Source organism: Varanus komodoensis, unplaced genomic scaffold, assembly GCF_004798865.1.
Source record: "Varanus komodoensis strain SLA01 unplaced genomic scaffold, ASM479886v1 scaffold14_1, whole genome shotgun sequence".
NCBI classification, from domain to species: domain Eukaryota; kingdom Metazoa; phylum Chordata; class Lepidosauria; order Squamata; family Varanidae; genus Varanus; species Varanus komodoensis.
In genome coordinates, this window is record NW_025335438.1 from 1,756,311 (window position 1) to 1,769,570 (window position 13,260).

The 13,260-nt window shown below is 39.0% G+C and overlaps 1 protein-coding gene across 1 annotated transcript; it reads left to right on the plus strand.

Annotated features, from left to right (window-relative positions):
* Window positions 1-1,029: 1,029 nt before the first annotated feature.
* On the plus strand, window positions 1,030-12,981 carry CCNE2 (cyclin E2). The gene is made up of 11 exons (XM_044424003.1): window positions 1,030-1,058; window positions 1,150-1,252; window positions 2,079-2,129; window positions 2,650-2,801; window positions 4,481-4,616; window positions 5,546-5,692; window positions 7,154-7,249; window positions 7,736-7,870; window positions 8,823-8,934; window positions 11,094-11,248; window positions 12,766-12,981. Exons 1-11 carry the CDS (start codon window positions 1,045-1,047, stop codon window positions 12,862-12,864), a joined length of 1,200 nt encoding a protein of 399 aa, XP_044279938.1. The 5' UTR covers window positions 1,030-1,044; the 3' UTR covers window positions 12,865-12,981.
* Window positions 12,982-13,260: the final 279 nt, after the last annotated feature.

A 13,260-nucleotide genomic window follows, 5' to 3' on the forward strand; every position in this document is an offset into this window, starting at 1 on the left:
TCCAGCCTGCTGTCGCCGCCTCCTCCACTTACGCGGGTTTTGCAAATTGGCGCGGGGACGGAGAGTCCCGAAGAGCCGGCTCGGCTGCTTGAAGGAGGGGTGGCTTCAGGGGCTGCCCCCCCGCCCCCCGCCACCAGCTTGGCAGGGAGGTAGAGCAAATGGCAACCCCAGGCAGAAAGAAGGGAGGAACTCAAGCTGGTTTTTTGGGGTGGCTGGTCGGTGGAGTGATTAAGAACCGCAGAGGGCCCCTTTGCAGCAATAACCATTATAATAGAGTGCTGGGAAAAGCAGAAATTAGAGATTTTTTTGCATGTGTGATTTATGTGCACAAAATATTTTCCTGTACACAATTAGCTATTTATACACACACAAGTTATCCCAGTTCTCAAGCATGTTATGAGGGTGGTTTTTTAGGTCTTAGTAGATGGTTTCTGTTTGTAAAGTAAACAAAGCAGTATATTTATTGCAGTACAAAACTTGCCTGAATAATGCTTAGAGCAAGGCATTAAAATTGGGAACAAAATGGCTACTGGCAGATATTGAGAGGCAACAGATGGAAGCTGGCTGAACCTGAAATTGACTGCTATGCACACAGATGATGGGAAGGACGACCTTCACGTTTATGTTTATAAACAAAATGTTGCCTTGAGAGTTCATGTGGAGGGCCCTAGTCTGGGTGACTGGTGCATCGTTCTGCCATCTCGACCCCAATAATTCAGGTGCACAGAACTTTTTCAGTTTGGGCAATTTGCCCAGATGACTTCCTTTTCTAAGCGCAGCGTTGTCGCGAGGCAACAGGTGCTTGCTTCACTCTGGAGCCCTTGTGTGCTTCTGGCCGTGCATTGCTGTGCTTTGCTGGGACTTAGGGTGTGCCCTCAAGTTCACACATCAGCCTTTTGTTCTTGCTCTCAGAGATTGCTGCAACAGTAATATGGCTAGTAGTAGTGTGCTGGTGAGCTTAATTGTGCTAAATAGTGTTTTATTTATGCCTTGAGTCAACATATGTTCTCTCATTTGCAGGCAATTATCTGGATTTTTAATAAGATGTCAAGGCGCAGGTAACTTGTCACATTTTTGATAAGCTACAATGTATGCTTACCACTGCCTTCCTGCTGTTTTGATGAAAGAAATGTCTTTGTCTTTCCACAGTAGTCGTTTGCAAGCTAAACTGCATCAGCCTTGCCAAGATACATCTCCACAAGAACTGCAGGCACCAGTGTCTCTTCAGAGCAGAAAAAGAAAAGCAATGCAGGTGGGTAGGAGTTCTAAGAGTTCTCAGAATTGGGTGTAGAGTAATGGATAAGAATCTGAGCTGGGACAGCCCGATTCAAGTCCTGGGCAAGAATTCACTAGGTAGCCTTTGGAAAGCCATGATCTCTTGGCCTGACCTGAATATAGAGGTATATTTATCTACAGAGCTGTTATCAGCACCAGGCATCCCTGAGCACTTTCCAAGGCCCATAGATGCCACCTGTTGCTGTCTTTACCTGCTCACCTCCCCCCCAGCCCTATTGCAGTTTGCAGTGAGTTGCATATGGTTTAAATTTTCCTCAGTGCCCTAGAGTGGTTCATTGTGATGAAATTAAAAATGGCTCCCAGCCACTCTTCCAGTTGCGGCTTTGTTGCCACTGTCACCACTAGAAGGCTTACTGGAGTGTTGACTTGGAGCATGCCACACCAGGCAGCACCCCTCATGCCTAGTGCCAGTTTTGTTTGTATACCACTCTGTATGAATACAGACAGTGCCTTGTGTGGAAGTTAAATCAGCAAAAACACTGAATTAAGTATTATAGGAGAGTGGATACTGCTAAGGGAATTCTGCTTCTTGTTTCTCATAGGCTTGAGGTATCCCCTTCTCAGGGATAATCTTTATCTTACAGTTTTTAACAGCTGTGGTCCTTGGTCATATGGATATACGTTATCAGGAATTTAACATATATGACTTTCAAAGGCAAGTAGTGCATTGAAAACCTGTGCTTGAGGGAGGCTGTGAGAGTTTTTAATAGAAGTGGTGAGCTGAACATTTGTTGGTTACTGGTTTATATTAAGCAGTTTACATCCTTGTTTGCTTTCCAAAGGACCCAGAAAGAAAGGAAGAAAGCAATATGAAACATCAGTATGAAATTAAGGTAATAATGACTTGTGTAAACTTCACTTTGCAACTGAGATAGTCTAAGTCCATTGTGATATTCTAAAATTGTTAAAATTTAGGGTGTTCACATGATAATCAGCTTGAGTAGGAGGTTTTTATTTTATTGTTGAGAAAAGCTGTACTGTTTTACTTAGGGGGACTGCCCATCCCTAGTGGCTTTTATTATTTATGCCATTGAAAAGGTAGTAGGTATTGGGTGTTAGTATGTAATGGAATGATGCTGCAGTTTCTTTATAGTGACGGTGTATTCTAGCAAGGTAAAAATTTTGTTTGCCTTCTCAACAGTGTAATGTAAAAAATGGTTATTTACTACAATGAACACAAAATATATTGCTTTCATGGTTTGGGTAAAATATTCTGGGATGCTTTTCCGAGTAAATTTATTAGAAACAAGTGGAAGGTTTCTAAAAGGTGAAATAGGGACACTTGCAGTTTTTCAGTGAGATATCTTGCTCAAAATTATTGTTCAAAACTAATTCTTAATATCTCATTTGTAGAGCTGTTGGCCATCCACAATATCAGGTGGCATTTCCCCTTGTATAATAATAGAAACTCCTCACAAAGAAACAGGAACCACTGATTTCTCTAGATTCAAACAATACAGGTTCAGAAACCTCTTCATAAATCCATCACCTTTACCGGAACTTAGGTAAGATAACTATAACTAAAAACAGTTGTGATGTTGCTGCATTTTGATATATTAGCAGAAATAATGTTTGAAAATGTATTGAGTTTGAAAATTCAAAGCACCAAAGTAATGAGTAAGGAAGGTAATGGTTAGATTTAATGATATTTGCAAATTTGGCAGCTTATTTTCCCTCTGCCTGCATGCCAGTCACAGCCAAATAACTTTCACTGGGTATGGGTTGTTATGACTGGCTGGAGTGGTCGACCTGGTGGCTTGCAAACCATTCCGGCCACCCAGCCTCATTGCGTTTAGAAATCACAACAGCCTCTGCCCTCTGATAGTTATGCTAATTTTTCAGGAATGAAAAATAAGCCCCAGTGGATTATTTTCCTACAGTGATTTTGCAGTGCTTTGGGGCACTTGCTTTTAGTTCTTCGCCTAAACACTTTGCATATTTTCAAGAAAAATGCTGACAAATAAGTTGTAAGGGCCTAATGAATCAGTTGCATCTTAGAAAAACTGTCATGATATAAGGCACAAATGGTTTGTAACTTAAAGATCACAGCTGCAATTCATCAAGTGTTGTGGCTATGAAGGCCGTCTTATACTGGTAATTTTTAATTGCATGAGTAGAAGGTGGTGAGATTTTGGATTAACATGTATACAGCAGATTAAATATGTTTTCTGCATCTAGTTTTCTGTCCTTTCTCCCTTCTTCCCTTCAAGGGCAAACATTGGCATTATATTTAAAGTTCTTTTGGTGCTAAGTTTAAAAAAAAACTGTCAGCATTTTTGTGCAGCTGTTTGTTAAAACTAACTGAAGCAATTGATAACATTTGGTCACTTGAAGAGCAGTGAGTCTCACATTGGAGTGGCTGCAATCCAGAGAGCAAACATCCTACTTTTTAAAAACTGCAACAAATCTTACAGGTTTTAGGAAGACCAATTGCTTAGAAAGTGAGTGATTTGAGCAGTGGCTTTACATATGAAATGGTTAGATTTCCTAACTTAAAAACAGCCCCAATGACCCCTTAATTGGGACAGTAATGCTGAGAAAAGATTGGTTTTCCCCTAGTTTAAGGTTAAGGCAGGCATTCTTATAATGTCTCGAGGGGCTTGGTAATTTGATAATGAAAATAGTATATAGTGTAAAATTAAGAGCACCATCCAATGTGGCAGCCTGAAATCTTCTGAACTTGGAAAAGTACAGGCATTCAATTGAGTATAACAGGAAGCAAAGATTGCCTCTGCACTTCTCTTATCCTACCATCTGTGTCTCTTGCCCTGGTCACAAAGAGGAGGTGCTCGGGCATTGCTGGGATTCCACATACCCTGGAAGAGCCGCACCCCTCCTAGCCCCCTCCAATGCCTCTCCCGCAGCTCCAAAGCCACACATGCTGTGTTGGAGCTGCAGAGAGCCTGGAAAGAAACTTGCAAGCTCTGAGGGCAGAGTGGGGATGCCCCACGGACTAAGTTTCAGCTTCAGCCTTGAAACACATTTCCACACTATCTAGTTAGTATCTAGGATTGCAGTCTAAGATGCTTTGACTTAGTAACTAGAAATAGTAGATTCACCAAATCAAGCATCTTGTTTCAACCCACCAAAGTCAATGTCTTTACCCGAGACAACCCATTATTGTTATACTGGAATATCTGTTTCTTTTTCTAATCTGAAACTGAAATGCCTGCCTTGGTTTTAGTTGGGGAAGTTCTAAAGATGTATGGTTCAACATCCTCAAGAAAGAAAACAAATATTCTCACTGCAAGCATTTCACATCTCTGCATTCAAACCTACAGCCACATATGCGATCAATCCTATTGGATTGGCTTTTGGAGGTGAGTATTAAAGCATGAATTTAGTAAGCATTATACAGAGGCAGTACTGAAAATTGTAAACTGCTTAAAGGCTTGGACTATGTCCTATTATATTCAAAGGAAAGTAGGATGTGGGTTCCAGTCACTCTGGAAGAGTGGTCATATTTTGGGAGAAAAGCGAATATATATTCCACTGCCTTTGTGTTATATGAAACTTGTCTTTAGGTTGACAGTGGACTGGTACCAAATATCACTTCAAATAATCGAAAATAAGCAGTCAAAAACCTGTTGAAAATGTGGATGAATCAAAAGTAATACCTCTCCACTGTTGATCTTGCTGGGATGCCGGAGCATATTGGCAGCATAACATCAAGTGTGTAATGATAGTATAAAGGAAATCTGATCAATAAATCAAAATCATGTTAACTTTTCTTAAAAAATAAAAATCAAACCCCTATTTTCACCTGTTTATGACTACCAGGGTTGTGTGTATCAAATATTAGAAGCACCCTCAAATTCCGAGGATTGATATAGGGTTTAGCTGTACATATTAAATTTACAGGATCATTGTTGGTATGATAGGAGGAACAGAGATCCAGTCTTTAGAAATACTGGTTTTAGTGCTTTTTAATCATGATTCAGTGTTTCAGTTAAATAGTTTTATATTGTTTGTATCCTTATTTTAATTGTGCATTTATGTGAATTGAATTGGTGACATTGGTGGAAAGGCAGTATATAAATAAATAACAAACTCTTAACTTTTTGCCTTTACTACAAAGAAGTTTCACAAATTATGTCAGGTGTTGGCAGAATACTGTATTTGTTTTGCTTTAATATCCTAAATATTATGAGTTCGTGAATTATAAAGGGGAAAAACATATTTGGTTTGTATTCAGACTATTGTTTGCAGTTCAAGTGACCCTGAGTAAACAAAGTTCATTCCGTAATAGGTATGTGAAGTATACACACTCCATAGAGAAACATTCTACTTGGCACAAGACTTCTTTGATAGATTTATGTTGACTCAAAAGAACATAAACAAAACCATGCTTCAGCTCATTGGAATTACAGCATTGTTTATTGCTTCTAAGCTTGAGGTAAGTAGCTCTAAGCCCATAATTGTAGAACATCTTCTGATTTTTAGTTTTTAAAAATTATAAAATAATATATACAAAAATCCAATAGTATGGATCTGGATATAGGTACATGTAGCTGGGCTACCAGAACTTGCTGTCCCCTGTCCTCTTCCTCACAGCATGCCCTGAAAACACTGCACCATAGTTAGAGAGGTTGCTGAATGCAGTGAGCTGGGATGCAGTAGTGGAACAAGGGAGGATACCCGAATTTGGGTGGGGCCCTCTCTTCATGCAGCTCTCTTATCCCCAGGCATCAGATTCAGGATTGAATTTTATGTATTGACTGATTTATTTGATACAATTTCTATTTCACCCCTTAACTGACATTAATAACTAGCTAACAACATAAAGATAAAATTGATATACATAGTGTGCAAATGCCCATCCCAGTATAGTTGGTAACAGAGAAATTGTTAGGTTAGCTTGGTTTATTATGAGTAGAAGGGTTCTCTGAACTCTTAACCCAAGTTCATTATTAATGTTATTAATTTTATTTCCAACTGGCCAATAGTTGATGCTCTCTGGTTACAGCAGCACATAAAATACAATATACAATATACAACTGTAGATAACCAAAAATTGCAAAAATTTAAAACCAAATTTAAAACCCTAAAATAGGTAACACAAATTAATTGAAGACCTGTTAGCAGCTGACATAATATATATACTTAATATACTAAATATATACTATATATATTATTATTAGAACATTTCTATGCCACCTCTTGCTGAAGCCTCAGGGCGGCTTACAAACACAATAAAATACAATAAAATACAAAAATAACAATATAAAATTAAAATTAACAATATAAAATAAATAAAAATATAATATATGATAGTTTTAATATACTAGTAAAGAGCAGTCTTAACCTGGTGCCAAATTTTTTTTGAACTTGCCACTAGGCAAGCTTTTCACCATACTTTGAGTCATAGTGAAATGCATCCCTCAAAAACTAAAGGCAGGAAGTAGTATGATTCTTGCTGAGCCAAAACACTTTAGTTTTATTTGGAGTCCAGCCTTTCCTTCATGTTGCTGAGCGGGGACTTGGATCTGGGTCGTCTTTCTCCTAGTCTAGAGGCTCTAAGTACTGTACCAAACTGGGTCTTGCTGACATCTATTGAAAGAGAAGGCCTTTCAGGTGCCTGTGCCTAACATTATGGGGACATCGCAAAACATGGATTGCTGGAGCGCCCTTCAGATGTTTTTAACTGTAACTCCTATCAGACCCAGTTAGCATGGCTGGTGGTCAGGTTTTGTGCAAGTTGTCGTCCAGAGCATCTGATTGACAAACTCAGCATGTTTTATAACAAACCTGAGTCATTCTGTCAAATGGAAATTATAAGGAAGTCTGAACAGGTTTGCAGTTAATAGTACCATGTGATTTTTTCTTAGACTGTTTTATTTTCCTTTCTCTTTACAAGGAGATATATGCTCCCAAACTGCAGGAGTTTGCCTATGTCACTGATGGTGCATGTAGTGAAGAAGATATTTTAAGGATGGAGCTCATTATATTGAAGGTAACAAAAGGAAGATGCTAACCGCTTTAGCATATATCTAGAGCTGGTAGTTTATGAATTGCTGTACTGGCTTTTTCATAGAATCAGGAACATTGCTTAAAAATATCAAGTGTTGAATCATAGTTGTAGTGTGTGCTATAAAAGCTGCTGAAATACATCCTGTATGAAGGAAGGATGGATCATTTTAAGTGTAACATTTGTTGGAGAGTTCTGACTACTTTACCTTCGGTAGAAGAGTTGGAGCATGGAGCTAATTAGTTCATGCAGTGAAAAGCTTCAGAGAAACTATAATTTTCTCTGAGAAGCTAGTGATATAGTACAAACATTGGTATGCCTATTTGCGAGACCTGAGCCAGTGCTCAATAGCGATAAATGAATGAAAGCTTACTTTCTAAGATTGAAGATTTAGATACCATGCAGCCCAATAGCTAAACAATGGCACTTGTCTGTTCTAAAACTTTTGCTATTATGTTTGATCATCTATAGGCTTTAAAGTGGGAACTATGCCCAGTAACAGTAATCTCTTGGCTGAACCTTTACCTGCAAGTGGATGCTCTGAAAGATATCCCAAAGGTGCTGCTACCTCAGTATTCTCAGGAAAAGTTTATTGAAATAGCACAGGTGAGTTATTACTCTAGTACATGTATATAATAGCATTAGGTAAGCAGTGAATCTAGAGAGGAGACTATGTGGTTCTGGTTGATGCACTGCCAGGTGGGAGTAAATTTCAAACATGGATAAATGATTATAAGAGAGATGGCTTTGGGATTCAGAATAAGAAGCCATATGAAGCACCTTGACCGTTTCCCCTTATCGCTGTCCGTCTTCCTTTATACATACCCCACCCCCTCAATGTTACAGTCTCAATGAGAATGTAATTGTGTATGAGAGCACTCTGTAAGAGAGCATTGTTCCGAAGCACATATACTATAATACCAAGCATTTGGCGGGAACTAACTCTTCCAAGAATACTTGGAGTTGCTCAATATTGCTTTTTCCCATCAGGGTAGAAGTGGGGAAAATCTTTGATTTCTGGGACTCTAATTTGTTTTCTCAAAAGAATCTTAGTGGCAAGAGAATTAAATATAAAGTGTGCATAAAAATAAAGCATTCAGTGTACTAAGCTCTTGGAAGTTAAAAAAAGAATAAGTTTTGACTCTCCTTGGAGCTTGATGGGATGGAGGGATTCTTTGAGCTAGAATCAGTACAATGGTGATCTCAGGAAATTAAAGAAATTAAGATGACAGCTTGCAACTTTGTTTCACCTGTTCCACCTGAATCCAGTAGATTAAAGTGATCAGAAGTAGCAATCCTGTTCAAAGGCCAAGATTATAAGTGTTGAAGGAAAGCTAATTTGTATTAGCAACAGTGACATTAGCGCGGTGGATCTGGTGTATACATCAGGATAGATGGTGTATGTACCATTACTTTAGTGAGCACCTAAGTAAGTAACGTAATTTGACAATCTTGCTTAGATCATAGCAGTACAATAATTAACATTGCTATTCCTTGTTGTAGAATATCTGTCTTGGATATAATGACATTTTCCTAACAGTATGTATGTTTTCTTCAGCTTTTAGATCTCTGTATTCTAGACGTTAATTCTTTGGACTTCCAGTACAGGGTATTGGTAGCGGCTGCACTCTGCTGTTATACCTCAGTACTAGTAGTTAAGAGAGTATCAGGTATGGTAAACCATTATGTGCCTTGTTTGCTGTACATTTGTCCTTGGTTTTGTTACATAGCACTGCGATACATATTCAGGACACCAATTGCCACTTGAAAGTGCCAAGTATAAACCAAGAGATACAGTACATTATTTTGTGGTGGGGTCTCCAGTGTATTTCCATAGTCTGTATGTTATTCAGAGCTGTGACTGAGGGGACCATTGCCTCAGGATTTAAAGGTAGTTCTCTCTCTGAAGGAATGGCACCAGAGGGTCTTGCCTTTTCTGTTGCTGATCCAGCCTTTTTCTTCCTTTCCACCTTTGCTCTTAGTTTCTCTCCTTGTAACTTTTTGCTTCCTTGGAGCCTTGCCTTATCTATTCATAGCACAATCACAGCTATGTTAAAATCTTGGTTCTCTCCACTGATTTTTCTGGAGGGCCCTCATGTCTGCTTACTCTCATGTAACCTCTACTGCTCTGTGATTTTTAGCCGCCTTCTTTAATTTACTCTTCCCCCAGTCATCTTTTCCAACAGATTCTCTGTTCCATGACTACTGAACATGCTCAGTCTATACTGTGCTGTGGCAGGGAGGCAAGGAAAGGTGGGGTGGGGTGAGACACACTATTTTTGATATTCCCAAGCACTGAAATAATCAGAACTGAGTGGGGCCTTGGGGTTCATCTGGTCCAACCCCCTTCTCAGTGCAGGTTTTGCAATACAGCTAGAACATCCCTGACAGATGACTGCCCATTGCTTAAATGCATTCAGTGACTGAGAACCCACTACCATTGACTTAGCCTTGTTCCACTGCTGAACAGTTTTCACCATTAAGAAGTTTTTCTTATTGCTTAGCCAAAATCCGTTTCCCTGTAATTTCCACTTGCTCTCTGGAGCAATGTACAACTTGGCCCCATCTTCTCCATGACTGCTTTTCAGGTAAAGATTGTTTCCCTTTAATATATTTTTTTTCCTGCTGGAGTATCATCCTAAGCATACTACCAATCCCTTTCAGCCTTTCCTTGGTTTCCAGCGTTGTCACCATCCTCACTGCTCTCCTTTGGAAGCCCTTCTCCAGTTTGACAATATCATCCTTAAAAAGAGGTGGTCAGGACCACTGCACTGTAAAATTGTACTGCTGCTTCATATTCAGCTTGTGATTCATTAAGCCACTGATTTCCTGCCAGATCAGATCTTTGCTATCCTATACTCATGCCTTTGCTTTTTGTTGTATCTAAATGTAACAGTTTGTGTTTATCACTGAAGTGCAGTTTGTTTTGGCCTATATTCTAGCAGGTCAGGATCCTTTCAAATCTTTATCTTCTGTTGTGTTGGTTATCCTTCGTCTTCTGCAAATTTGATAACTCTCATCCAGGTTATTTATAAAAACACTGAATGCAACAGACCTAGGGCAAAACCCTAGATCTTAGGAATGCTGCTTGAGCCTTCCTACCAGCTTGATGCAGAAGCATTAATAAGGATTTCTTGAATATAATTGCTTAATATGCCACTGATTGATTCATTGGATGTATCCAACCCACCTTTTCAACAAGGATATTGTGGAAAATCCTGTCAGATGCTTTGCTGAAGTCAATATATGCTATGGTAATAGCATTTCAAATTAGTGCCTTTTTCAAAATAAGGAAATGTGATGAGCTTTTCAAGACCAATTCCTGACAAACCCATGGTGGCTTCTAAAAATCAATGCAGTGTATTCTATATACTTGTAGACTGAAACGTTCTCTTCTAGAACATAATGAGTTAGACCTACTTCTTTGTTAGCTTCCTGGATTCCCCTTCTTGAAAATAAGGACTTTTGCCCATCCCCAATCCTGCTGTATTTACTATTAGATATTGAGTGCTAATGGAGTTTAATTTCAGCAAAGCATTTGGCAGAACAGAATGTAAGCCAGAAAGCTCCCAATTGTATTTTGCTGACCTACTTCTACACACCATGGCTTATTACTTAAACATCTAAACTGCATACCTTATTTGCAGGGCAGGTTGCTATTTTGTGCACACAAACACTATTTCATTTTTCTACTGCCCATTAGCCAAAGGCTGGGCTGTTAACAAAGTTAAAATACTACGATGAAACATTCATGCTGATTTTCTACATTGCAGAGATAAACATGCAATTCCAGTAGCTGAAGCCAGGTGGTCTTTTTTGTTGTCTTTAGGCTTAGATTGGGACAATATTGCAGAATGTGTGGAGTGGATGGAACCATTTGTTAAGATAGCAAAAAAATCCCCAGTGAAATTGAAGAATTTTAAGAAAATTCCAGCAGAAGACAGACATAATATACAAACCCACACAAACTACTTGGACATGTTGGTAAGAGTTTTTCCTCTTCTCTTTGAATGAGCTTGGTCTTTATGGTGATGGCAGGCACACTTCACATGAATGGGTCTTTAGCCCACTTAGAATGTAACAAGTTACTAGTAACGTGCATATCTTTAGGAGTTCTGAGATGACAAAGCCGTATTTGTTTAGTACAACAGACATGTATAAAATAACTTGCTATGGGCCAGTAGCTGGTACAGTTGGGGCCAAATCTGCTTTCATTCTTCTCCACCTGAAGCACACGGTATTGTGGAGAACCTAGCCTACGTTCAAGAACATTGTTAAATACTAATACATTAGTATTAGTAATAGCATTAGAAACTAAAACTTTTGGGGCAACCTGAATGAATGATCCTACATTAAGTGGCATGATTTATTGGTCCTAGTGGAGGTAGCACTGTTGTTATTGGATGGTGCATTAATAGTGTTTAATTGTGTTCATTACTATATTAAGTATGTTTATGTAAATTTGATAAACATTAAAATAAATTAAAATAAAGGTTACCATGATATAAAAAACAAACTAAAACCAACAGATGCATACAGGATCTGCCCTCTGTGGAGAGAAGGCCCCTCTATATGGAAGGTTAGGATCTCTTAAGCAGTTAGCAATGGAGAGAGGACAACATACATTAGACTTGCCAAATGTGTATTGTAGCACTCTGTATTTTAAAGTGTACCATTAGTTAGCAAGGTTAGAAGAGAGATTGCATGCAGACAGCACAGAGGTAGGAAGACAACAGGGCAACGTAGAAAGAACTAAACAAAAAAATGTAGATACCTAGTTATTCCAGATGAACCGTGTACAGACAGCTTAGTGCAGGTGTGTCCATGTTACTTCATCAAGTTTAAGGAGGAATGTGTGGAACCACCTGCACTGAGGCAATATATGTATTAGAGGCTTAGAGCCTTCTGCTTCGCTTTTGATTATCGTGGCAGCTCTTAATACATGCCACCTTAGTTCCACAGGCATGTTCTTCAGACTAGGAAAAAGGGAAACACTTGTCCCCTTAAGGATTGTACGTTAGTATGTTGTATAGTGGCTTCTGTGTTTAATTTCTATAACAACTTGGACAGCATTAACAGGACTCTGAATTTCTGGAAGAATAAAAGTGGGGTAGTTCCACAGGTATGGATTGTTTTTTTCCAGCTAATAATGTTTTTACTGCTGACTGGGAGGATGGGAAGATTTTTTAATTCAAGCTTATGCAAAGGCCTCTTCCCCAAAAGCTGCAGAGACAATGAACTCCTGTACCCTAGAGATTAAACTAACTCAGAAAGAATGGAAGAGTATTATAAAACATACTATTTTTGTTTTTGGAGCTAGTGGAAGCTGTGCCTATTTCTCCACTTCAGATAGACCAATTGCTTTCACTCCTCTAGAAATGGTTCTTCAGTCATACTTTTCCTATTCCAGAGCTGGAATATCCTTTTAGCTATGAGCTGAGATGGTAATGCGGAGGTAACTGGTCTTCAGCTTTCTAATTACCGTTCTTTTTATTAAATAGGAGGAAGTTAACTATGAAGTAACTGTTGCTGTACCAGGCCAGCTATCACCAGTGTCTACAGGAGGAATAATTACACCCCCAAAGAGTTCTGAAAAGTGAAAGCCTTGTATCTATGAAGGTGTGTCAAGTCCAGGAACTATGAGTGGCTGAGAAGACTATCAATAAGAAACCTTAAAGCAACTGCTCTGAACTTTTAAATTTGCAGGCTAACCACTTCTACTGCTGAACAGAAACCGGATGTTTCCTGAGCAATTAAATTCCTAACAAGGGATTTTAATCAGCTTAAGAAGCTTTCAATTTTTATTATGGACTCGGGCATCTCTCTCAGTGGTTTAGCTGTGTTATGAACTTACAAACCGTCCATGCAGACTACCTGAAGCACATGCCCGTTCTGGGAGAAATGAGACACAATCCTGACTTGTGGTAAATGACTAGTTTTTGCAGTCTGAAACTGCACTCATTAGTTCTTATCAGACTTCAGCCTAACAGCACAGC

Coding starts and splice junctions, on each gene's coding strand:
- CCNE2 (XM_044424003.1), top strand. Junction 1,253..2,078: donor GAAAAAGAAAAGCAATGCAG/GTGGGTAGGAGT, acceptor TGCTTTCCAAAG/GACCCAGAAAGAAAGGAAGA. Junction 7,250..7,735: donor TGGAGCTCATTATATTGAAG/GTAACAAAAGGA, acceptor GATCATCTATAG/GCTTTAAAGTGGGAACTATG.